At 41.6% G+C, this 27,625-nt stretch overlaps 1 protein-coding gene across 2 annotated transcripts in view; it reads left to right on the top strand.

Annotated features, from left to right (window-relative positions):
- Window positions 1-25,352, top strand: part of TTC21B (tetratricopeptide repeat domain 21B) — a 117,566-nt gene extending 92,214 nt beyond the window's left edge. Inside the window, exons 21-29 of one of the 2 annotated variants that reach the window (XM_069733071.1) lie at window positions 505-615; window positions 5,014-5,095; window positions 7,442-7,592; window positions 9,119-9,280; window positions 14,327-14,522; window positions 14,827-15,051; window positions 17,269-17,389; window positions 18,853-18,920; window positions 22,442-25,352. In XM_069733071.1, the coding sequence (XP_069589172.1) occupies window positions 505-615; window positions 5,014-5,095; window positions 7,442-7,592; window positions 9,119-9,280; window positions 14,327-14,522; window positions 14,827-15,051; window positions 17,269-17,389; window positions 18,853-18,920; window positions 22,442-22,519 (1,194 nt within the window). In that variant the 3' untranslated portion in view covers window positions 22,520-25,352. Of the gene's footprint in view, window positions 1-504; window positions 616-5,013; window positions 5,096-7,441; window positions 7,593-9,118; window positions 9,281-10,993; window positions 11,130-14,326; window positions 14,523-14,826; window positions 15,052-17,268; window positions 17,390-18,852; window positions 18,921-22,441 lie in introns of those variants that run through there. The other variant, XM_069733072.1, reaches the window with a different exon arrangement.
- The last annotated feature ends 2,273 nt before the right edge of the window (window positions 25,353-27,625 follow it).

The following is a 27,625-nucleotide window of genomic DNA, read 5'->3' as shown; positions in this document are numbered from 1 at the left end:
GTTATATAATACGTGGCTGCTATATACTACGTGGCTGTGCTATATACTACGTGGCTGTCTGTGTTACGTGGGCTGTGCTATATACTATGTGGCTACTATATACTATTTGGCTGCTATATACTATGTGGCTGCTATATACTACGTGGCTGTGCTATATGCTACGTGGCTGTCTGTGTTATATACTACGTGGCTGTGCTAAACGCGACTTACATACATACATACATATTCTAGAATATCTGATGCATTAGAATCAGGCCACCATCTAGTGTATATATATATATAAATATATACATATATATATTTATATATTTGTACTGCCCTGGAAAGGCCAAAAGCAGAAATAAATCTTCCGCTCATGAAGGGTTTATATAGCAGAATTTTCATTGGATTTCACTCCTACATCCACATAGTAAAGCTGCGATGTGTATTGTTCCATGCGGAGCACTGATAGTTTTGATATTTGTGGTTTCTTGTGCTTATACCCGGCTTTCCCTCACTGTGCAGGTTATAATGGAGCTGGCGCATCTCTACCTGGCACAGGATGACATCGACTCCTGCCAGCAGCAGTGCGCTCTTCTACTGAGGAGCGACCAGCACAACGAGGCTGCCACTATGGTAAGTGCTATATATATATATATATATATATTTTTTTTTTTTTTTATTATTATACACGTGTTTATTTCCTTCGTGTATATAGGAACAACACAAAAATTGAAGAAAAAAAAAAGGAAATTTGAACATAATTTCACATTAAACCTCAAAAATGGTCCAAACAAAATTGCTTTGACAAAGAACTCCGTTTGTGTTCGAAGCGCGCTGCTTTTGACAATCTCTATATGGAATCCTTTTAACTTATTTTCTAAATAATAAGTTGATGAAGCTGGATATTTTTATCCTCAGCTGCGGGTTTCACCTGGACATGCAGATTTTCATTAGAATGACCCTTAACGACCAGAGGTATTTTCGTTTTAGTTTTTTGCTCCCCTTGGCCACAACTTTTTTTTTTTATTTTTCAGTCAGTGTGGCCACGTGAGGGCTTTTTTTTTGCGGTACGAGATGTACTTTTGAACAACACCATTGGCTTTAACATATTGTGTACTGGAAAATGGGAAAAAAATTCCAAGTGCTGTGAAATTGCAAAAACAGTGCAATTTCACAATTGTTTTTAGGTTTTTTTTTTTTACTATGTTCTCTAAATGCTAAAACTGACCTGTATTATGATTTTCCAGGTCATTATGAGTTCATAGACACCAAACATGTCTAGGTTCTTTTTTAAAGTGGTGAAAAAGTTTGGTAAAAAAAATTGGCACGGTTTCCCCGATACCCGTAGTGTCTTCATTTTTCGTGCTCTCGGGTTGGTTGAGGGCTTATTTTTTGTGCGCCGAGCTGACGTTTTTATTGATACCATTTTGGTGTAGATACGATCTTTTGATTGCTTGTTATTGTATTTTATTGCAATGTAGCTGTGACTAAAAAAAACGGAATTCTGATGTTTTGAATTTTTTTCTCATTGCGCCGTTTAGCAATCGGGTTAATTCTTTTTTTATATTGATAGATCGGGCGATTCTGAATGCGGCGATACTAAATGTGTATATTTGATTTTTTTTTTTTCTTTAATTGTTTTATTTTGAATCTGACGAAAGGGGGTGATTTGAACTTTTATATATTTTTTTTTTAATATTTTTTAAAACTTTTTTTTTGCTTTTTGCATGCTTCAATAGTCTCCATGGGAGACTAGAAGCTGCAGTACTTCGATCACCTGTGCTAAATCGAGGCGATGATCAGATCGCCTGTGTGGATCAGAAATGCTCACTTGCTATGTGCACCGACCACAGGGTGGCGCTCATAGCAATCTGGCTATGACAACCATAGAAGTCTACTGGAGACCTCTGGCTGTCGTGCCGACCCAGCGGTGACCCCCGATCATGTGACTGGGTCACCGATTGTCGGGATTAGTGACTCGCTTCCGGTAAGTGCGAATTAAATGTGGCACATGTCAGTTCTATTGATCAGCTGTCATGTGCCTGGAAAGGTGCAGGCTCAGCGCCGGAGCCCGCACCAAACAGTGGAAGTCCGACATTGACGTACTATTACACCCGATGTTGGAAAGGGGTTAATCCGAAATCTCATAATCCAGAATTTAGTCCAGCACTAGATTAAAGCACATAGAAAACAATGTGAAAGTCGCAAGACCGAGAAATTGTGCAACAAACTATTTTCACCTTTTGAAAAGTTCCTTTCTGTTACGGCTAAATGTTCTGGACTTTTGTATAAGCGTCTAATAATCCAGAACTACAGCTGTAACATTAGAGAAGACTCGCCACCACTTTTCTTAGACCTCCACATTGTGATTTTCCTCTGTTATTCCTCCTGAAAATGGAACTGGGGAATGAGAATTGTTTAGTTCCGTCAGGTTTATGTAAGAGGAGTCGGAGCTGCCAGTCTCGTGTTTGTGAGCGAGAAGAACACGCTGTGCCCTAAATTCGAGCCCAAATAAATAAACATGATGCTAATCACGCCACAGAGGCGTCAAGCATCAATCTGAGTCTTATCATTTTATTATGCAGGGAAACCTCCAGCCAAGCTACAGAAAACAATCCTGAATATTTCCATGTACTGACATGACGTCATTCTGTCCGCCGGATTTGGCAGTTTCTATGTGTTTACCGGGCAGTCGCTTGTTTTTGTGTAACACATAACCTTTCTGGCTGTTTAATATTTTTTGCTGGTTGAAAATGAGGTGAGGCAAAATTTTCCATTCCGAAAATGGCCGGCAAAGGTCTATAAAACCTATCCAGGTGAACGCGGTAAAAGCGCTTCCTCCTTCCTGCCGACCATTGCGCAGATCGTGCAGCGTGAGGGATCAGTATTAATAATGGCCGACCAAGAAAAAAAACTATAAAACGTATGGAGCTATGGGCATCAGTGGGCTTTTATTTAATAGGTTCTCCAATCCCTAAAAATGGGGCTAAAACATGCGGTAATTAAATGGTAAAAATACCATAAAAGATTACATTAGGACATTCATTTGTCTGAAATACTATATTATGTATTTACCTGCAAACACCACTAGGGGCAGTATAGGGGCTTACTGAAGCAACTTATTGAGTTCACAGCTCATGTAGCACATATAGTACACACCATAGAGAGAAGCAGAAATGTGTATTCGATAGATAGAAGAAGCATAAATATGGTATATACATATGAAAAGGATGCGTAGATCGCTTGGAGACAACTTTTTATATTTTAAATTTGTGAAAACTTTGAATTGACGTTTCGTGCTTTGACCTTGGTGATACTTTAAGCAACTTATTAGTAACTTTTTATGCATGATTAGTACACTTCCCATTGTTACATAAGAACTGGAGACCAATGTGTCAAATTTCACACATTAAAGGGTTGTGCCACGAATAAAGTATATTTTAATCAATAGATCTTGCAATAATAATCATTTCCACCATTGGATGTGATTAAATAAAATATTCCTGTGCTGAGATAATCTAATAAATGTGTTCCTGTTGTCTACTGTGCAATGGTCCGACCTTGCAGAGCTGCTCCCGCTCATGGTCAGTACATATCAAAGCTTCAGGCCACGGCAGAAGCATAAATGACTTACGATAAGTGAGTATACAGACGATGAGCTCAGAGGGCTGGAGACGTGGCAGAAACACTCACTCCTGTGATAAAACAGGCAGGGAAATGTGTTACCTTAGAAAGCAGCAGTTGCTAGCCCTTGCTGCTCCATCCATATAATCACTTATCATAAGTTATTTATGCTTCTTCCCTGGCCAGGAGTTATGATATGTACTGACCATGAACTGGAGCAGCTCTGTATGGTTGGACCATTACACAGTACACAGCAGGCGCACATTTATTAGATTCTCTAAGCACAAGAACAATATCTTTTTTAACACATCCAATTGTGGAGTTTTTAGTTATTCCAAAATCTATTGATAAAAATATATATGAACCAATTTTTTTTTAATATAGAATTTTGCACAATTTGTTAAATTTACTCATGTTAAAAAATTAAAGTTGCAGCAAAAATGTATTTTTCACCCATTTTTAAGACCTCTGTGACCTGTCTAGAGTATGCAACATGGTGTTTTGAAGTACCGTATTCTTTTCTAAAGTGCTGTGTTTCTGTCTTGATTTCGGCACTATTTAAATTCCGTTTTATTACAGAATAACCACTGTATCCCGTAAACTTTATTTATGCCCGAGAGCAGCAAATGTGCCCTACAGCCCCCAGTTTTTTGTCATCTGAAAGCTCGCTCACCTGGGAACCTACATTGTGCGTTGCCCAATTGCAGTTCCCAGGCTATGTTCACATGGAGTTTTTTTTGGTGTGGATCATCAACAAAATCTTGCTAAAAAAAACACATAAAAAATGCTTGCAAAACTCTTTGTATTCATATCAACAGGAAATCTACTTTTCCGTCCAGCTCTGGCCTGTGGAGTCGGTAAAGCCAGACCTCCAACTCTGACTCCTCAATTTCCATGACACTGACTCCACCAAAATGGGCTCCAACTCCAACTCCACAGCTCTGGTTCTGCTAAGGAGTTTTTGAGAACCTTTTCTTTCTTGAGAATATGTGCACAAGAAGTTTTTTTTTTTTTTTTTTTTAGGAGTTCTTGGAGCAGAAACTGAGGTGTTTTGGAGGAGGAGAGTTTAGAGCATTTCCACTTAATTTCTGTTCCAAAATCTCTTGAAAAAAAATATGTGCACATGCTCCAAATTGGTTTTGAAAAGCTCTTGGTGAAAAAAAAAATCCATATCACTTCTTTAAAGCAGATCCTAATGAAATCGGCTCTATTTGAGGCACTGTCCAATCGAAAGGCTGCAAAAAAATACTCTTCAAGTGAAAAAAAATCTTTCAAAACTGCTTCAGAAAAGGAAGAGATCCTCAAAAAAGTAATTTCCTGATGCAGTTTCCACTCGAAAACCTCGTCATATTTTTCTGGCATATGTTGTTTGTGTGATCCGATTTTTGGTCTCTGTAAACCCCGCAGATGATGGCGGACCTGATGTTCAGGAAGCAGGACTACGAGCAGGCCGTATTTCACTTCCAGCAGCTGCTGGAGCACAAGCCAGGTAAGCGCTGCACTCGGTGGTGTCTTTTCTTCGGGCGCTGCACTCGGTGATGTCTTTTCTTCGGGTCGCACTCGTGCAAATTTGTGCAAAACTTCCAATCACATCTCGTTCACTTTTGCCACAGCTGCGTTGAGAATGAAGCCAGATATCCGTAACTTTAATGCCATCTGTCAGGTGTCCATGTTTCCTTTTGCTGGGCAGAATAATATAGAAGATTATAATAATCTGTCCACCTAAAAAGTTATTGCTATTGGAACAGAGGTTAAAGGGTTTTTCAGTAAAAGTTAAGAGGGAAGTCACATTTGCCACTGGGATCGTATCCCCGCTCCAGTGCTGCCTCTCTCCCGGGCTGGAAGTGATGGATTTTTCTTCTTTTATTCACATGACTTCCATCTATACTCTTATAAAGAAGTCAATTTTTAAAAAAAAACTTCTAATTGAAGTCAACATGTCCTAATGCCAATGATCAACAAGATCCTCAATGGAAATTGTTATTAAAAATGATGAAACTGAGTGACATTGAGTCAGATGTGTTTGTGAAGATGTCATCAGAAGATTTGCCGTTATCCCGGCTATCTGCGGACGTCCCCGGTGTGATTGTGTGCTGCGTATGCTTCACCTCCATCCTATTCAGATGGGGAAGAACCCTGTTTTGGGATCTTTGGAGTCCCCTGCTTTTGGACAACCTTCAATTTGGGGCTTCAGGACCAGACACAATATGATTTAGTTTAGGATCTTTACCTTTACTTGTTGAGCTAGCCGCTAAAATTTTGCACCATATTCAGTGGAATTTAATTAGAACTAGTGTGACGGGTCTAAGGGGTAATATTAATCCTTGTGGAGCGTGACAAGCCTGGCATCACAGAGTGAAGAGACTTATGAGCCACGCATGCTCGTGCATGGCTTATTAGTCTCCTGATTCTGACATGCCAAGTTTTACCTGCCACTCTCCACAAGAAGTAACATTACCCCTTAGACCATAGTCCAGAGTCTCTCACCTATCCAAATCAGATCTCATACTTTGCACTGATGAGGGGCAACACCCCAAAACACAGTGTCTTTAAATTGATATTCTGGTTTGGCTGTTATCCTACGTCATGTGACTAGGCTCGTTAAAGAGTCGATATTAACGTTTAGGATTGCTGCTTCTATTAGGTGGGGCTGGAAATCCCGTCCTCTTCTTCGTAGAAGAGACAATTTGGATAACTAGTGTAACAGTAATGATTGGTGGGGAACAGGTTTTTTAAGGGTAAATATATTGTGTCTTTATTCACTAGAATTTATTGTTATTAAAAAAAAAATTAGGGCTCTTTATACGCTAGTAATGTACAACTACCCCGGGTAAAATCTGCAATGTTACAGTGAAAATTGACTGGATAGATCCAGCAGCCTCTTATTGCCTCACCTGTGTTGTCCAGGACCAATAGAGGCAGCAGCGTTCGGGCAGCCAGCAGCGTTCGGGCAGCCAGCAGCGTTCGGGCAGCCAGCAGCGTTCGGGCAGCCAGCAGCGTTCGGGCAGCCAGCAGCGTTCGGGCAGCCAGCAGCGTTCGGGCAGCCAGCAGCGTTCGGGCAGCCAGCAGCGTTCGGGCAGCCAGCAGCGTTCGGGCAGCCAGCTTTGTCATCCCCAACCCCCAAATTATATGGTATCTACTTACATGGTCCAATAAGAGACAAAGCCCCTATAGCTCTCATTCCTGCACTATAAGTTTCACTATTTTAGTTTTACAGAAACACCGATTTATTTCATATGTAAATGAAGGGTCCCGGATGCAACGCTGGTGTGGCCGGGGGCTCAGTGCACCATTATGTCCCCTCAGTCAGCATGCAGCACTCCTTCTCACAGCTTTATTGACACCGCTTGTATCCTTAGAGCGAGCTCTATCTGAATGCAATCCCAGGCCCTGCACACCCGCACTGATACTGCACAATGCCAGCGATACGCACACAGTGTCAGTGCGCGCGGCCTCTCATTCCACTCCCCTCTTTTCAGCAGCTGCCTATAGAGAATCCCCTAGTATCGAGTGACTGCTACAGACAGGGGAGAGGGATGATAGCGCCCGCACTGATACTGCACGATGCCAGCGAGCACACACACAGTGTCAGTGCACGGATCATCTCATTCCACTCCCCTGTTTTCAGCGGCCGCCCATAGAGGATCACAAAGTAGTGAGTGACTGCTGCAGACAGGGGAGAGGGATGACCGCGATCCCGCACTGACACTGTGTGCACTTTGCTGGGACCCTGCAGTGTCAGTACAGATGTTAATTGTTATTTGAGCAGTTTCCCATGACTTCTACAAATAAGCTCAAACTCACAATGATCAGCTAATTCTTCCTTCTTTTGCAGACAATTATGCTACACTTTCCCGATTGATTGACCTCTTGAGAAGAGCTGGAAAACTTGAAGAAATACCAAAGTTTCTTGATATGGCGGAAAAATGCTCATCGAAAGCAAAGCTAGAACCCGGCTTCCACTACTGCAAAGGGCTCTATCTGTGGTAAGTTTATTTCTAGTCCATTCACACAAGGATAGATTTGGCTTGTACTTACTTCTTATGGCGCCCCCCATAGCTCAGAACCGGTAAGCCTAGCTGCACAATAGCGGACGATGCCCCACCGCCAGTGTCCGAGCATTCAGGCAGCGGGACTAGGATCCTGAACATGTGCGACCACATTGGTGGTGGACGTTCTGAGAGGGAACAATTAGGACACCAGGGGCGCCGTATCAAGTAGCATGAAGCTTCTAGAGGGGTGGTCGTCTCATAGAAGACCCTCAGAATACATAGAATATGCCACAACATCTGCTCTAGGGGAAGAGGTGGTCTCCTGGAGATTTCTTGTATGTGACAGCAATATCTAGACACAGGATCATTTTTTTTTTCATTGAAAATTTGTTCTATCAGGGAAATATAATTATTGAAAAAAAAAAACAGTTTGAAGTGAATCTGTCAGCAAATATTTGCTATGTATTCCAAGAGCAGCATGATGTATGGACAGATAACCTGATTCCAACAATGTGTCACTTACTTGACTGCTGATCCGTGGTGGGGATGTGATTATACAGGGCAGGAGGACTACATGACACAAAACTATAGTGATAATCTCCTGCTGATAAAACTTTGATTGTATCAAAACTGCCGCAACAGCCCAGTAAGTGACACATCCCTGGAATCAGGGTCTCTGTCTCTACATTATACTGCTCTTAGATTAGGTGGCAAACACCCGGTGACCGATTTCCTTTAAAGCTATGTTCACATGCAGTGTTTCTTTGCTGCTTTTTTGATTAATAAAAGTATCTTTAGGAATCACGCAATTTAGTCACATCAGACATATATTCCACAACGAAAAAAACAGCGAAAATGTAGCGTTTTTACTGCCAAAAGAGATGGTTTTGGCTGCAAAAAAGAATGCTTTCTTTGAAAACAGCGCCTTCCTTGTTCACAGGTTGCGGTTGGTATTGCAGCTGATCATCATTTATTGTACTGGCGCTCGGCTACAACTCATAGACAGATGCTGTGCTGTTTTTGAGAGAAAGCAACCATTTTTTCTAATCTTAAAGAAGCTATTTAAAGGGTCAGTCTGGAGCCACTGCTATCCTGCAGCGCTCATGACGTTACGACCTTACATACTTGCCAAGACGCGTACATGATCGTCGGGTATCCTGCACGTGTCCTGCTTATTGCAATAGCTCCCATATGTACATGTCTCAGCAGGTGGGTGGGATTGTAACGTCATCGCCGCCCCCTACCTTCTGTGCAGACGTGAACGGCAGGGGACTGCCCCTTTAAATGCTTGGTGAGTTCTGCAGAAAGCGGCTTCCAGACTGCTCGGAAGGATTGCTATCCTTTTGTCTTGGCAGCCTGACCCCAGTGCATCCGTCGTGCCTTTCTCATATTCTGGCGACAAGTCCGCAGAATCTTATTAATTCATTGTAGATGTTTTCTGCTTCCGAGCTGTTTTCTTGCCGACCCCTTCATAAAGTGAGGCCTTGTGTAATAATTTCCGTCCTTTTTGTTTCATGAAGGTACACCGGGGAGCCTAATGACGCACTCCGACATTTCAATAAAGCGCGCAAAGACAGTGACTGGGGGCAGAACGCCATCTATAACATGATCGAGATCTGCTTGAATCCTGACAATGAGACCGTAGGAGGAGAAGTCTTTGACAATCTGGATGGAGACATGGGGTACGGAAATGAGAACGTCTGTCTGAGCAGAGGGCACCTGAGTAATCCAAATTGTTCTGGTGCCTGTTTCCTGGAATGATTACTGTACAGTAAAATCCAGCATCGCTCGGGCCGAGTAGATATTCTGTATTATCAGAATGCCAATATTTTTGGGTAGATCATTACCTTTAGGTGTAAGGATAGATTCACATGACTTTTCCAAGCTGAAAAACTTGGTGTGGATTGGGAAGGGAATCCGCTGCTGGACCTTGGGATTTTTGCAGCTGATTTCTTGCTGGAACGTTGGTTCTGATTCTGCACTGAAATCTGCAGGAAAATCCTTTGTGTGATTGCGCCCTAAGGCTGTGTGCACACGTTGTGGATTTTTAGCGTTTTTTTCGCTATAAAAAATGCATACATTCCATCATTTAGAATGCATTCCGCAGTTTTTGTGCACATGATGAACACAGCATGGTCATTAGTTTTGTGGATTTTTTTGCGTTTTTCCCGCTATTTAATGCATTGGGAAGCTCCGGAAAAAAAGTGTCAAAAACGCACAATAAACGCATCAAAAACGCGAAAAAAACGGATGCGGATTTCTTGCAGAAAATGTCCGGTTTTGCTCAGGAAATTTCTGCAAGAAATCCTAAACGTGTGTGTACGCATAGCCTGAGAGTACAGCTCATGTGTTTGGAGGCTGATATCATAGATTAACTTGTACATTTGTAAATCAAAGTTAATCTCTGAATTCATTGATGTATTTTGGGGTGATTTAAAGGGAGTCCGTCAGCAGGATTTTTAAGAGGATTGCATACTCTTGGAGTGTGCCCACAGACTAGCCCCCAAGACCCGCAGCTCTTACAAATACAAGTCCAGCAATACCTGGCTAGTCCGTTCCTCCAATCCTAAGAAATCAGCGTCTGAATTGATATGCAAATGAAGCTTAAAAGCTATTGTAGATCTGAAGCCTCCGTCACTCCAGGTCTACTCCCTGCCTAGCGCCACCTCCTCCTACGTGACTGGTGGTTCCTTTGTGTGAAGTCACACTACATAGAGGTGACTTTTCAGAATAGGCAGAATGAGTAATGATGTGATGTCTTGGAATATATCAGATATTTATCACAAGTTTTCTCTGCAGGCTCTGTTCAGTTATCTTCGAGCTAGTGGATGGACACTGTGTGCTTTGTTATGACATAACAGGTAGAGACATGAGGGATTCCGGATTTCCTGTGTCTATAGCGCATGCTCAGAAGCAGCAGCTATTGTAAAAGAATGGGGAGACAAAGAGCGCATTAGGGTCTTATCCACGTTACACAGAGGAGAATATATACCAAAATATGCTCACCTGGTTAGGATGAGATTAGAGCATATAGATAGCGGCTGCTGCAGATCCACAGGTCTTCACCGACCAGAGAAAATAATGTCTTCAAAAGGAGATTTGTAGTTAAAATTCTGCGCTGCCGCTAAGATGAATTTCAGGAGAGTAAAGTTGATTCACAGTGGTTTTATTCAACGCGTTTCAGGGGTCTCATGCCCCCTTCATCAGGAAATACCGCACAGAACATACAGGCATCAAAGGTATAAATAGTTTTGCTAGGTTACAAAAAAAATGGCACCAACAGGTCAGATGACTCAGTGTCAAAGTTCAATGATGACACACAATTAACAATTCAAACGATTAGGGAGGTATATACAATGATAAAAATAATGCAATGACTTATTTTATATTTCTAGACAATATTTTCAAATTTGAAGCATATAAGCAAAAAAAAAAAAAAAAAGGATCTCTACTTAAATGGACAAGAACCTGTAAGAAAAGGAATTACTCCAGTTCAGAAGCAAATGCCATACAGATGAACTACCGTGTGGAATCAACAAGCTGCTTATTCTTATCGAAAATCCATTGGAATCTTTACATTGAATATGGAATAAAATCATGTTTTATTATTTTACATTAAAAAATATAACTATATATATATAAGATTAATTTGTGGTAGTTTGTGGTGATCTAAAATTCCGAAAATTATAATTAGTGAATTTAAAATTGTGTCACGTACATAAAAGTAAAAATTTAAGCAGCGGTAACCAGCGCTCGAAGTGAGCGCCGAAACAAAGTGAAAGTAACACTCATATGTAACAAGAGACAATATGGCATTGCCAAGAGAGGGGAATGAATGAATACACAGCACTCAATACACACATGCTAGCCACCTTAGGAGAGACCCAAGTTGGGCTAAATGTAGCGGGACGAAAGAGACCGAAAAGCCCTCTACTTAAAGGAAATACATCACAATACCGGTTGTTTTCACCAGCGAAGCCCATACTTTTACATGCCACTGTACGTCGCCACCTGTATGTTACATTTTAAAAGTTCACTAAATCTCTCCAAGTAAGTTTTGGGTTTCAGATCTCCCCCCGTGTTGCTGCACAAAACACCCACTCCATACAGCCAACCAATTCCAGCCCTGTGCTGATGAGGGCCTAAAGCCCGAAACACGTGTCCACAGGTAGGAATTGGTTGGCTGTGTAAATTTAGAAACTAATCCGCAGCATTGCACGCTTGGCAGTTCCAATCGCTGTGGATTAGACTGGGGTGGAAAGAGATGATTTGCATAGCTCCGCCTACTGCAAAGGATTCTGGGTAAACCTGCTATTCTTTGTATTATGCTGCTTGCAAGTACTTTCCGTTTCAGGAAAGCATCCACTATACACAGCACTCAGTGATCACAAAGAACAGCAGCATGAGAAGGGACACCCAGCACCAGAGTGAAGGAGGATTGAGATAAGTGCTCCTGTCAAATTTTACTCTTGGGATTAAATCCTGGGAGATAGAGCTGATTTTAACTACAAATCTCCTTTTGAAGACAGAAGCAGCAGCAGCATGGAGGCCTTTACACAGCAGTACTGAGCAGTGTATCTGTTAATCCAGCTCTAGGATGAGATAAAACGCTTACTGGAAAGTAGCAGTGTCTCATTCTGCCTGTTCTCTCGCTATGCTCTTCCTTACTCCTTCCCCTTCGGGCCCTGAGTTTTCTTTTCATATGTGACATACGAGAAAGTTTATTTGGTATGCACTGGCTTTTTGTTGATATCACAGAATGGTGTAATAGGGTTCATGTTCCTGGTGGTCGGTTATGATTTCGGATAGCTTCAGTGTGAGTCAATACGGTGACCAGGCTTTTTGAAGGGCAAGTTATATTATTGATTGTGAAGCTGCAGGTATAAGCAGTAGAAGGAGAGTGTGTGGAGCTGTAGTATGAGCTTGAGAACACTGCGTTCAGTTCTGGAGATCTTCCTTCTAAAAAGACAGTGATGAAACGAAATGGGTTCAAAGGTGTGCAGCAAAACGGGGGGAGATCTGAAACCCAAAACTTACTTGGAGAGATTTAGTGAACTTTTAAAATGTAACATACAGGTGGCGACGTACAGTGGCATGTAAAAGTATGGGCTTCGCTGGTGAAAACAACCGGTATTGTGAATGAATAGTCAAGCTAAAAGGCCTAAAGATAAAGATGACACATTTCCTTTCTATTTTTCGAAAAAAAAAAAAAAAAAATTTCATTATTTAATTTTAAATGTTATAAAAAAGAAAATGGGCCAATGCAAAAGTTTGTGCACCTTTGGTGATTTGTGTGCTCAGATTACTTTGACCAAGGTTTCAGACCTTAATTAGCCTGTTAGGGTTATGGCTATCATCGTTCGGAAAGGTGAGGTGATGTAAATGTAGCTTTATAAAAACCCAGCCTCCTCTAACCGTGTGCCAAAAAACAGCAGTCATGTGATCTTCTAATCACCTGTCTAGCACTCTGAAAATGGTGGAGGCCTCCAAAGCAGGAGAAAGTTCTAAGAAGATAGCAAAGTGTGTCCAAGTTGCCCTTTCGTCGGTTTGAAATGTAATTAAGAAATGGCAGTTATCAGGAACAGTGGAGGTCAAGATAAGGTCAGGAAGACAAAGCAAAATGTCAGTGAATGCTGCTCGTAGGATTGATACAGAGGCAAATCATAGCCCCCACTTGACTGCAAAAGACTTTCAGAGAAATTTAGCAGACTCTGGAGTTGTGGTACATTGTTCTACTGTTCAGAGACACCTACACAGTTATGGCATTCATGAAAGAGTCATCAGAAGAAAACCTCTCCTGCATCCCTACCATACAATTCAGAGACAGAAGTATGCAAAAGAACATGTAAGCAATCCAGATGTAGTTTCGAAACAAGTCATGTGGGACAATGAGATTAAAGTAGATGTCTTTGGCCACAATTATCAAAGGTATGTGTGGAGAAAAAAGAGCACAGAATTTCAGGAAAAAAACATGTCACGAACCATTAAGCATAGGGGTGGCCAATCATGTTTTGGGTTGTGTCACAGCCAATGGCACGAGGAACATTTCACGGGTAGAGGGAAGAATGGATCTAATGAAATTTCAACAAATTCATGACGCAAACATAACACTATCTGTAAAAAAGCTGAAGTTGAAAAGAGGATGGCATCTACAAATGGATAATGATCCTAAACACATCAAAATCCACAATAGACGACCTCAAAAGGCAGAAACTGAAGGTTTTACAATGGCCCTCACAGTCCCCTGATCTGAACATCATTGAAAATCTGTGGCTCGGCCTCAAAAGAGCAGAGGATGCAAGACGACCCAGGAATCTCACAGAACAGATTTTTCCAAAGAATAATGGCTAAAAATCCCTCAAACAAGAATTGAAAGACTCTTGTCCGACTACAAAAAAGCGTTTACAAGCTCTGATACTTTCAAAAATGGGATGCTACTAGGTGCTAACCATGCAGGTTGCCCAAACTTTTGCATCAGCCCATTTTCCTTTTTGTAATTTTTAAAATGTTTAAGTTGAAAATATTTTTTTTTTGCCTAAAATACAAAGGAAATTTGTAATCTTGAACTTTAGGCCATTTAGAGATCATTTCATCTTCAACTTACTTAACTGTTCACAATAACAGTAATTTAGACCAGGGGTGCCCAAACTTTTACATGCCACTGTATGGTTAAATTACCGAGCGTCCTCCCTTTGCCGTAGAAGTGACGATTGTTATTCTGTTTGCAGGAATTCCACTGAGAAGCAGGAATCTGTGCAACTCGCCGTGAGAACGGCCGAGAAACTTCTGAAAGAGCTGAAGCCGCAGACTCTTCAGGGTCACATCGAGCTCCGGATCATGGAGAACTATTGCCTGGTGGCCACTAAACAAAAAGCCAATGTGGAGCGAGCCCTGAATGTATTTACCGAAGTGGCGGCTGCAGAGGTGATGTGAAATGTGCAGGCGAATCTATGGAGAAAGGCGAACGCTGCAGCCTCCGGTAGCCAATATCCCGTAGTGGTAGTGGCACCAAAACCCCCCACCCGTGGGAGAAAACCCGTTGCTAACTACCAAGTAGAGCGCCACTCCTACCCAACTCCCCACCCCTCTATTTACTCGCCTCCATGATGGCAGACGCTTGGCTCTACGGCCCCGATGGGCGTCCTCTTCCGGGCTCCATCACTGAGGCTGACAACGATGGACATGTTTCGAGTTGCTTTTAATAGGTGTTTTTTGTTTTCTTTTCCAGAAGGACCACATGCCCGCTCTTTTGGGTATGGCCACAGCTTATATGATATTAAAGCAAACCCCACGAGCGAGAAACCAGCTGAAAAGGATTTCCAAAATGAACTGGAACCCGACGGACGCAGAGGAGTTTGAAAAGAGTCTATTGCTGCTGGCCGACATTTACATTCAGTCTGGAAAATACGACATGGCGGGCGAGCTGCTGAAACGCTGCCTCCGACATAACAGGGTGAGTATGAGAGAGAGGGACGGGCGGATGTGGACCTTTCCTTGTCCTTTGCACGCACTGGTTAAATAATCCTCATCTCCGTCAAATTGCTGGGGATTGTCAAAAGGCATTTAAGGGAACTCTAATACTTATTCCCATGTCCATGATTGTAATAAAAATTAGGTTTCCTGATAATTGACTGTGGCGAGCATTATCAGAAAAATACCTTTTATCAGAGGGAAGAAGAATCCGCTAAGGGCTTCTAATGTTCCTTTTCCAGAAGCAATTACCCTGGTAATACAGACGGCCGCACCGACTTCAGCTCATCTGTATTCAGCCTATAGAACGCTCCATTTTATCCACACTAATCCCTGCAAAATATTCTGGGATTGTCAAACTCGTCAGTCCTCGGTCACAATGAAAGCAGAACATATTACAGCATGACACCCCTCCTCCCATCTTCAACTTTTTTTGTGGTCCTCTCTTATAGATGGATTTATCAATAACATGTCGGTGTATTAACATCATGAATCATACAACAATATTCCACTGTAAAATTAGTTTTTCCATGTAAGATCTTAACCCTGCTTGACGTATATATCCGTCATGATTAGAGGTCACTTGGTGCTCCATGACTGATATATACGTCCTACTGATTGCACAGTATTCTTATGTACTAGTGCTATAAGTGTTAGGATCGGAGTTCTCCCTGATCCCAGCAGTCTAACCCCTGCTATCAATATTGCAGTGGCACATGAGAAGTTTGGCAGAGCACTCCCTTTGTCAGCCCATTGACACCCCTACAGCTCAGTCGCAGGGAGCAGATGGATAGCAATGGCATCCAGGTCTCTCATGTACTATCTTACTGACAGGCTAGGTAATGCATTGCCGTTTATTACTTATGCAATCATAGGATTGCATGTTCAAGTCCCCTAAGGGACCTAATAAGCAAGTGAAAAAAAATATATAAATCAAAATCTTCTTCAAAATGACAGATTTTCCAATAAAAAAAAATGTGTATGCTGTACATATAAAAAAGGTAATAAAAGTTAGGTATTAACTTAAGTGTACCCCAAAATGATGCCATTGACAAATAACACATCCTGCAAAAAAAAAAAGTGGAATTTTAATGAATAAAACACAAATATTATGGCTCTTGGAGTGCAATGATGAAAAAAAGTTAAAGAATAAAATGCTTTGTTCTAAAGACCAAAAAAAATGGATTAAAGGGACTGGATTAACAGAAGATCTTCATTACAGGAAATTTAGAAAAAAAGTTGTCAAAAACTGTCAGCTCTGTGGTGATAGTTACTGTGAGAAAAAAAGTTATGAGTTTCAGAAAATTGTGACGGATAGATTTTTTATTTTATTTTTTACAGAATTTGTTAGTATTTTAATAGATACAAATAATTCTAAACACTTGTAAGTTTGTAATCTTACTGCCCTGGAGGATCCTGATGTCAGATCACATTTACCACACGATGAACGGCATAAAAACAAAACCCAGAGATTAATGGCGGCATTGCGTTTTTATTCGCACTATTTCAACAAACTTGTTAATTTTTTTTTTCAGTTCATTATATGGTAAAATTAATGATGTCATTTAAAACTACAACTCGTCCCTCCAAAAAAGAGAAAAAAATCCTCATGGCTGCATTGATTGGAAAATAAAGAATAAAAAAATTTATGGGGGGAAAAAAAAAAACGTAAGCACAAAAATGAAAAATTGCCTGGTCTTTAAAGGGTTAATTCTCCCAGGTGCCGAATAGTCAAGAATTCTGGATTATCAGTCACACAAAAATTACATAAAACTCACTTCTGGAAAAAAAAGTAGAGAACATAAAATGTCATTATCTATTTGTTTTCGAATCCTTGAATTTCTCATGCTTTTGTGATCTTAAAATAAATGCCGGATTATCAGAATATCTGGATTAGCAGAAGTTTGATTTATATGCTAAAATGAAATATCCAACTATGACGTTAAGGGAAAATGAGATAATTGGTGATCTCTGTGGTGTCTTCTGGATCCGGCCTGTAATTCGCGATGAGTCTGCAGTTCTGTGCTGGAAACATTCGCCGGCCGCTCACTTCTGTGTTCTCATCTTTCAGGAATGTCGCCGCGTATAATGTGAGCGTAATATGCATCGCTATCAACGTGGAAAGTCAAATTCTAGTAATTATAGAAACAACATGTTGTAATGTAACCTTTGTTCTCATCCCGCGACGCTCTTATTCCAGTCCTGCTGCAAGGCGTACGAATACACCGGCTACATCATGGAAAAAGAGCAGGCGTATAAAGATGCCGCCAGCAACTATGAACTGGCCTGGAAATACGGGAACCAGACAAACCCCACCGTTGGTAAGGAGGAATGACATAACAGGAGAACACACTGCTGAACGGGAGGGAATAAGTACTAGTGATCTGGGAGGGTGGTCCAGGCTATGGACTCCCAAGACTTCCATAAAACAGAATAGTCTAGGATTACAAGCATCGCTGATAAGTGTGTAAAGGAACCATACTAGCAAATTACATTTTTAAAGGGGCTTTCCAAGTATTTAACAATAATTTCTTAAAGAGGTTGTTGAATTTTTTATTTTCTTAAACGTGTGCATTTTTAGCAGAAAATTTAATTTTTGCCCTTTATAGCCTCTCTTGCACTGTTGATTGATATCAGCTGCAAAATGAGAATCTGTGAGCTCGTTCTGATGGTCCATTTGGAGACTTTCTTACTCGTAGCTGCCTTTTTTTTTTTTTTTTGCTGCTTTCAGCTGATTAATGACCACAGACCACATCAAACTTGAATGTCCAAGGAAACAGAGTCTGTGAAGATGAAATGGTGCAAAATTATTCAAAAGACCAAATAGCAAAAATGATTTTTTAGACCCAAATGCAAGCATTAAAGGGAACCTGTCACCCCCAAAATCGAAGATGAGCTAAGCCCACCAGCATCAGGGGCTTATCTACAGCATTCTGTAATGCTGCAGATAAGCCTCCGATGTATCCTGAAAGATGAGAAAAAGAGGTTAGATTATACTTACCCAGGGGCGGTCCCGGTAGGGTACGGTCTAATGGGCGGTCGCGGTCCAGTCCAGGGCCTCCCATCTTCTTACGATGACATCCTCTTCTTGTATTCACGCTGCGGCTCCGGCATACTTTGTCTGCCCTGTTGAGGGCAGAGCAAAGTACTGCAGTGCGCAGGCGCCGGGCCTCTCTGACCTTTCCCGGAACTTCCGCGTGAAAACAAGAAGAGGACGTCATCATAAAAAGATGGGAGGCTCCAGACCGCGACGCCCATCGGACCATAACCGGACCGGGACCACCCCTGCGTGAGTATAATCTAACCTCTTTTTCTCATCTTTCAGGATACATCGGGGGATTATCTACAGCATTACAGAATGCCGTAGATAAGCCCCTGATGCTGGTGGGCTTAGCTCACCTTCGATTTTGGGGGTGACAGGTTTCCTTTAAGAAAAAATGTCCCTGACGGTGTCAACCAAACGAACGCTAAATGCAGGATAGCAGGAGGGTGGGAAAGAGAATTATACATAGAACTCCAGTGGAGAGGGGAGAAAGCATAATCAGGGAGGGCAGAGAAAATTGGCTGAAAAGAAGAAGGAATGCACTTACAGAGAAAACTTACAGACCTGTTCATTGGGGAGGGGAGTGCTATGGAGGAATTCATTGTCTGTTAATTTATGCTGTCCTTTGCCCTTTGATTCTGTTTGATGACTGTTGCGACTATCATGTTGGTCTTAGTGCCAGAATTGGTATTAGACACTACTTTGTGCTATATTCATCAAATTTCATCTTTTCATTTTTAGGGTACAAATTGGCTTTTAACTATCTGAAGGCAAAGAGATATGTAGATGCCATTGATGTTTGCCATAAGGTAAGATCTCATATAGGTCTATACAGAATAATAAGTTACGGGTACAGGAGCCGCAAATTTGGTTACCAGGAGAGTAAGTATTCTGCTCTTCTGGAGGAAAAAGAGCAGACCCTATAGATCTTCAGGTCTGTCAGGTTCTGCGGAACTTTTTTTTAAAAAAAAAAAAAGTTTGGTTCGAGGACCAGAACTATACCCGAACTAAACTCGAACCCAGACCCCATTCTTATGTACATCCGGCATTTCCCACTTTGTCATCTGTATGACAGAGCGAAAAACACCAGCTCTGATCGGCAGTAACCTTACCGCCGGTCACATCGCTGTGGTTCCCATGCTATCACACAGATGACAGCATGTGAGCCAGCATCTGTGACTGCCATATGCCTGGTCTCGCTCGTGGTGGCAGCGAAAGCAGGTAATGCTGACACGGGCAGCACGGTGGCTCAGTGGTTAGCACAGCAGCTTTGCAGTGCTGGAGTCCTGGGTTCAAACCCCACCAAGGACAACATCTGCAAAGAGTTTGCGTGGGTTTCCTCCGGGTTCTCCGCTTTCCCCCCACATTCCAAAGACATAATGATAGGGAATTTAGATTGTGAGCCCCAACAGGGACAGCGATGATAATGTGTGCAAACTGTAAAGTGCTGCGGAATATGTTAGCGCTATATAAAAATAAAGATTATATTATTATTATTATACATTTTTATAGCGCCATTTATTCCATGGCGCTTTACATGTGAATACGGGGCAAATATAGACAAATACATTAAACATGAGCAGATAACAAGGCACACGAGTACATAAGGAGGGAGGACCCTGCCCGCGAGGGCTCACAGTCTGCAGGGGGTGGGTGAGGATACAGTAGGAGAGGGAAGAGCTGGCTGTGCGGCTGTTCAGTAGGTTGAGGATCACTGCAGGCTGTATATATATATATTATGAGAGTACTCACCAGCTGGAGCCTGTCTATTTATCTAATAAATAAAATAAAAAAATGGCATGGGGTGCCCTCTATTCTTGATAACCAGCGCAAGTAAATCCGACAGCTTCGGGCTGCAACCCCCAGCTGTCAGCTTTATCATGGCCGGTTATCAAGAATAGAGTGACCCCAGGCTGTTTATTTTAAATTATTTAACATATCCTAGATCTGAATGAATGAAATATTCTCATTGAATGCTTTGTTCTGAACAAGGTTGAATGTTCTGGCAACAAAATCACACTAAAATCATCAATGGAAATCAAATTTATTAACCAATGAATGTCTGAATCAGGAATCCCACTCAAAATCAAAGTGGAATTTCCAATTACAGGCTTATCCATCTTAAGTGGAAATGCCTCAAGACAAGGAAATGATGTTCAGTATTGTGTGTGGCCTCCATGTGCCTGTATGGTCTCCCTACAATGCCTGGGCATGCTCCTGATGAGGCGGCGGAAGGTCTCCTGAGCGATCTCCTCCCAGACCTGGACTAAACCATCCAACAACTCCTGGACAGTCTGTGGTGCAACATGACGTTGATGGTTGGAGCGAGACATGATGTCCGAGATGTGCTCAATCAGATTCAGGTCTGGGGAACGGGCGGGCCAGTCCATAGCTTCAATGCCTTCATCTTGCAGGAACTGCTGACACACTCCAGCCACATAAGGTCTGGCATTGGAACCCAGGAGGAACCCAGGGCCAACTGCACCAGCATATGGTCTCACAAGGGGTCTGAGGATCTCATCTCGGTACCTAATGGCAGTCAGGCTACCTCTGGCGATCACATGAAGGGCTGTGCGGCCCTCCAAAGAAATGCCACCCCACACCATTACTGTCCCACTGCCAAAACGGTTTTGCTGAAGGATGTTGCAGGCAGTGACTCTGTCACGTCTGTCACATGTGCTCAGTGTGAACCTGCTTTCATCTGTGAAGAGCACAGGGCGCCAGTGGCGAATTTGCCAATCCTGGTGTTCTGTGGCAAATACCAAGCTTCCTGCACGGTGTTGGGCTGTGAGCACAACCCCCATCTGTGGACGTCGGGCACTCAGACCATCCTCATGGAGTCGGTTTCTAACCGTTTGTGCAGACACATGCACATTTGTGGCCTGCTGGAGGTCATTTTGCAGGGCTCTGGCAGTGCTCCTTCTGTTCCTCCTTGCACAAAGACTGAGGTAGCGGTCCTGCTGCTGGGTTGTTGCCCTCCTACGGCCCCCTCCACGTCTCCTGGTGTATTGTCCTGTCTCCTCGTAGCGCCTCCAGCCTCTGGACCAGTGTTCCCAAACTCCGGCCCTCAAGAGTCACCAACAGGTCATGTTTTCAGCATTTCCTTAGTATTACACAGGTGAAGGGATCCTTGCTCGTCCAGCTGATGCAATTATCACCTGTGTAATACTAAGGAAATCGTGAAAACATGACCTGTTGGTGGCTCTTGAGGAACACTGCAGTTGGGGAACACTGCTCTGGACACTACGCTGACAGACACAGCAAACCTTCTTGCCACAGCTCGCATTGATGTGCCATCCTGGATGAGCTGCACTACCTGAGCCACTTGTGTGGGTTGTAGAGTCCATCTCATGCTACCACGAGTGTGAAAGTACAAGCAACATTCAAAAGTGACCAAAACATCAGCCAGAAAGCATTGGTACTGAGATGTGGTGTCTTGATTATTGCCAATAGTTTCCATCTCTTGTCTATTCCAGTTGCACAACAGCATGTGAAATTGATTGTCAATCAGTGTTGCTTCCTAAGTGGACAGTTTGGTTTCACAGAAGTTTGATTTACTTGGAGTTAGATTCTGTTGTTTAAGTGTACCCTTTATTTTTGTTGAGCAGTGTATTTTCCATCATGGAAAGTTATGAAACTTTGCAAATCACTTTATTAAGGGATTTGTATTCAGTCCTGTAAAAAAACATACTTGTAAGTGGCTTTCAAACCCCTGGTTCTCCCCATTCTGTTTGCCAGCTTTTAGCTGCATTTGAATCAGAACGTGCTCATTTGGAGTACAGATGATTGCAGTGAAATTGTCAGCTTAGCACTGGTGTCTTACTGACCCCAGGAGACAAGCTGCTGCAGGAGATCGTTCTGATAAGGCCACATTCACACGTTCAGTATTTGGTCAGTATTTTGCATCAGTATTTGTAAGCCAAAACCAGGAGTGGAAAAATCAGAAGAAAAATGTAATAGAAACATATGCACCACTTCTGTATTTATCACCCACTCCTGGTGATGGCTTACACATACTGCACGTGACCTAAGAGTAACACTCAGCGGAGGACCTATGTGCTGACCTTTTCACTGCCATCATCTGTACTCTGAGCACATTTTGATATCATTGCAGCTAAAGTCAGGCAAACAGATTGGGGAAAAGGAGGGGGTTTGGAAGCCACTTGCACGATTTTATGTTTTACAGGAATGAAGACAAATCTCCTTAATAAAGTGATTTGCAAACTTTCATACCTTTCCATGCTGGACAAATTTATTTAAAAAAAAAAAATACATTTACAGAATAAGTGTTTATTTTTTTTAATCACCAAGTGTCGTTTTCTTTCCACAGGTTTTAGAACTTCACCCAACTTACCCAAAGATAAGAAAAGACATTCTTGACAAATCCAGAGCTGCGCTGCGGACCTGAGGAAATATTAGACAACTTTTAGAGAGAATTATCAAGACTTACACAGGGTTTACTTATGCAGAACAATGGTGACTTGCCACATGGTATAAGCGGACAGTAGCATGGTAGTGGCGCCAGCAGCTGTAATGGGCGTGAAGCTAGATATCACAGTTACTTACTGCCCGACACTGCACTTATGGGACTTGTAGTGCCACATTCAGGTTCCTATTCAGGCACTTCAGGTTCTTGACTATATTACCAGTGGCAGGTGTTCCCCTAAGTCACATATAGGAGTGTGATGCTTCATGTATAAAAGTAAGAAGTCTACAGAAGAAAGAGAAAAACAGAATGCCGCTACTTCTTTCTAAACCTCCGAAATATATAGTCCTTCAAAAATGTGACTAAGCCATTATCAATAGGGTTTATCCAAAGGGGCATGGCTTGGCTCTCCTGGGCCCTATTGCTGATGGTAGTGGATTAAGGTTTCTAGGACAAAAGGGTAAATGAAAAGGGAAAGTGTGGCCATTCTTTACATTTTAACTGTAAACTGGATCTATGTGTAGTAACTACTGTGGGATGTGCACCGCTGCCTATTTTCCTAATCAGATTATATATCTGTGTGGAATTAGATGAGTGGCACAGTTAAAGGAATTGTCACTTTCCGTAAATGTTTATTTTTTTTTTAATCCGGTGTAAATGCCGCTGCTCTCCTGAATCTAATGACGTTTTTCTTCTGTTCTTGCGCCTCTCCGTTCCTGAGATATGGCGACTTCTTTCATGTATTTAAATTTAGTCTCTTTAGCAGAGAAGGCGTCGTCCTTATGAAAACATCCGCGGAGAAGTGTTCGTGGCCACGCCCCTTTTGGTAAAAAGATCAAATTTACATATAGGGAGGAAGTGGCCATATCTCGGGAACAGAGAGTCATAGGAACAAAAGAGAAACGACGCCGGATTCAGGAGAAATGCAGCATTTACGTCAGGGATAAAACAAAATATCATGTCAGCAGAGCGCTTCTGACCTTTCATTTTGGCTATTGCTGTCAGCCCCCAGTGATCAAAACTTCTAATACATGGATAAAATATTTTTACATAAAAAAAAACCCAGCCCCATGTGTGGCACAAGTACATACTACTCTAATGTGGATGTATGGAGCGGGCTCAGGGACTGAACAGGTGCCATCTGTGTTATACAGCCAGCACCTGCGTGTAACGGCAATGTCCGGAGCGAAATCAGGTCACTGCTGTTTAACTATTTACTTTCTGCTGTCAATCTCATAATTGCTTACATGGACTTGGTCAAGACGAAATCAATGAGTGCCGATGGGTTGTCATTGCCTGCTGGGGACTGCTGAAGGCTCCCATAACTGCCATCTTGGTCCTCATATAAAGCCCATCCAGAGCTTTATAAGAGAACCTCATTTTGATGATATAACAAACGATTGAAGGATCGCAGGTACAATCTGTAAGGAGGCTAAAAAAGTTAAAAATAAATTAACTATTTTGAAAAATATAAAACAAAAAATAAAAGTTTGAATGACTTGTTCTTCCCAGTTTAGAAATAAAAAAATAAAAAATTAAATGCGCTTATCTGTAAAAGTCCGATCTATAAAAATTGCTGTTTTTCAGTTGCCGCACCTGCCTGCCTAGTAAAAGAAAAGCAATAAATAGCCATGAAAGCATTGCATGTACCCCAAAATGGCATAGATAAAAACGACAGATCGCCATCCAAAACAACAATCCCTCACACCGCTCCATCGACTGAAAAAAAAGCTGCATTTATCAGAAAATGGCGACAAACAATCAATTAATTTATTTCTTTATTTTATAAATGTCTTCATTTTTTTCACCATTTAAATAAAAAAGCGATATGAATTGGGTATAGTCGTCATCGTCGTGACCTGAAGAATTGTGTTGTCAGGTCGTCATTTTTGCACAATGAACGCCATAAAAAATAAACAAAACAAACTTTGAATTGTGAGGTTTTTTTCAGTTTTTTTTCTCTTTTTTTTTGGGAAGGATTGAGGGTATGTGCACACGTCCGGATTTTTCGCGTTTTTTTTGCGGATTTTCCCGATAAAAACGCTATAAATCCGCATAAAAAACGCTCAAATTATGCATCCTATCATTTAGAATGCATTCCGCATTTTTTGTGCAGATGTATGCGTTTTTTTCCGCAAAAAAAACGCAATCCGCAAAAAGAATGGCCATGCTCATTCTTTTTGCGGATTTTCTGCGGATTTCATGCATTCAGGAAAAAAAAAAAAAAACGCAAAAAATCCGCGCAAAAAACGCGAGAAAAACGCACGGAAAAAAACGCGATTTTCTGCCAGATTTCTCCGGATTTTGTCAGGAAAAAAACCTGACGTGTGCACATACCCTCAAGGTTCACAATTTCACTGCCTTTTAGAATTTGTTTTCCACTTTCCAGTACATCGTATGGTTATATGAATCGTGTCATTCAAAACTACAGAATACAAGACCTCAGAATACAAGACCTCATATTAGGACGTGGATGGAAGAATAAAAATATGTTATGTCTCTTGGAAGAAGGGGAGGAAAAAGAAACATTGCCCTGATGAGACTTTATGATCTAGCTGATTGTTTGGTGCTTTATTTACTGATGGTGTAAATGTTACAAAGTGCATTTATTGTGCTGCATGTTATGACTTTGTGTTATGAATTATGGAATATTCATATCGTTCCCCATAGACGCTCTAAACAGCAGAGACTTCTCGTTTTTCCATTCCAAAGCATGCCTGACACTTGTAACGTCAGTATGCCATTCTCATACATGGAAATAGGGGAATCCACAGCAAAAATTTTAATAAATGCAAAAATAAAATATACAGTTCGATGATGATGTGTTTTGTAAACATTGATCTGAATTTGAAAAATGAATTTTCTCAAGTAAGTGTGCTAAGCTTCAATACCTGACGCAACCCATGGATTAGAGCGGTTTTGTTTCTCGGATTTTTTTTCTAATCACATTTTTTCCTTTTTAAACTAGCTTATGTCATAACTCTTAATTTCGCTGGCATAACATCATGTAACGCTGCATCATTTCGCAGCTACAGACTCTATTAGCATTTGGCTAGTCTTGCTTGGCATGTATTTTCACAAAATATTATTCTGCAATCACTATTCATTCCAGGCCGGCAGTGTGTGGGGTCTCCTGTTGTTTCACATGTTTGTGTAGGAATCCAGTGTGTCCAGTAGAGGGAGCTGTAGCCTGTTTTTTTTTTTTATCCTTTATTCTGTAAGTTTGGTAAAACTTCTGATTTACTGATTCTGTATAGGAGAAATGTAGCACCCTCATCACTTATCATAAAAGGATCCTATGCGTTTCCTGGAAGCTCAATATAGCAGAGCCATGGTTCATGTGGCAGGCCTCTGACCATCAGGGGTATCACATGACTCCTTTTAGACTATTTAATGCCCTTTTTGGGGGACTGATTAGTAGGAGTAATTGTGACCACTGTAATAATACTATTAGCATATCTTGCTAATCTGTTAATTTAATAAGGCCTGCCATAGTGGGTTCTCTTTAACCATTTAATGATGAGCCTTGAAATTTTTTTTGTGAATTGAAAAAAACAATTTTTGGAACTTTTTTTAATCTATTCTTTATACTGTTCATGTTTTATATTGGGTGAATTGAAATATGAATACCTAATAAGTGTGTGTGTATATATGTATGTATATGTACGTATGTATATATATAGATATAAATATATGTGTGTGTATATATATATATACAGGTCCTTCTCAAAAAATTAGCATATAGTGTTAAATTTCATTATTTACCATAATGTAATGATTACAATTAAACTTTCATATATTATAGATTCATTATCCACCAACTGAAATTTGTCAGGTCTTTTATTGTTTTAATACTGATGATTTTGGCATACAACTCCTGATAACCCAAAAAACCTGTCTCAATAAATTAGCATATTTCACCCATCCAATCAAATAAAAGTGTTTTTTAATAACAAACAAAAAAAAACAACAAATAATAATGTTCAGTTATGCACTCAATACTTGGTCGGGAATCCTTTGGCAGAAATGACTGCTTCAATGCGGCGTGGCATGGAGGCAATCAGCCTGTGACACTGCTGAGATGTTATGGAGGCCCAGGATGCTTCAATAGCGGCCTTAAGCTCATCCAGAGTGTTGGGTCTTGCGTCTCTCAACTTTCTCTTCACAATATCCCACAGATTCTCTATGGGGTTCAGGTCAGGAGAGTTGGCAGGCCAATTGAGCACAGTAATACCATGGTCAGTAAACCATTTACCAGTGGTTTTGGCACTGTGAGCAGGTGCCAGGTCGTGCTGAAAAATGAAATCTTCATCTCCATAAAGCATTTCAGCCGATGGAAGCATGAAGTGCTCCAAAATCTCCTGATAGCTAGCTGCATTGACCCTGCCCTTGATGAAACACAGTGGACCAACACCAGCAGCTGACATGGCACCCCACACCATCACTGACTGTGGGTACTTGACACTGGACTTCAGGCATTTTGGCATTTCCTTCTCCCCAGTCTTCCTCCAGACTCTGGCACCTTGATTTCCGAATGACATGCAAAATTTGCTTTCATCAGAAAAAAGTACTTGGGACCACTTAGCAACAGTCCAGTGCTGCTTCTCTGTAGCCCAGGTCAGGCGCCTCTGCCGCTGTTTATGGTTCAAAAGTGGCTTTACCTGGGGAATGCGGCACCTGTAGCCCATTTCCTGCACACGCCTGTGCACGGTGGCTCTGGATGTTTCCACACCAGACTCAGTCCACTGCTTCCTCAGGTTCCCCAAGGTCTGGAATCGGTCCTTCTCCACAATCTTCCTCAGGGTCCGGTCTCCTCTTCTCGTTGTACAGCGTTTTCTGCCACATTGTTTCCTTCCAACAGACTTACCATTGAGGTGCCTTGATACAGCACTCTGGGAACAGCCTATTTGTTGAGAAATTTCTTTCTGGGTCTTACCCTCTTGCTTGAGGGTGTCAATGATGGCCTTCTTGACATCTGTCAGGTCGCTAGTCTTACCCATGATGGGGGTTTTGAGTAATGAACCAGGCAGGGAGTTTATAAAAGCCTCAGGTATCTTTTGCATGTGTTTAGAGTTAATTAGTTGATTC

This window comes from Ranitomeya imitator, chromosome 7 (assembly GCF_032444005.1).
Source record: "Ranitomeya imitator isolate aRanImi1 chromosome 7, aRanImi1.pri, whole genome shotgun sequence".
NCBI lineage: Eukaryota > Metazoa > Chordata > Amphibia > Anura > Dendrobatidae > Ranitomeya > Ranitomeya imitator.
This window is presented reverse-complemented; position numbering and strand designations above follow the sequence as displayed.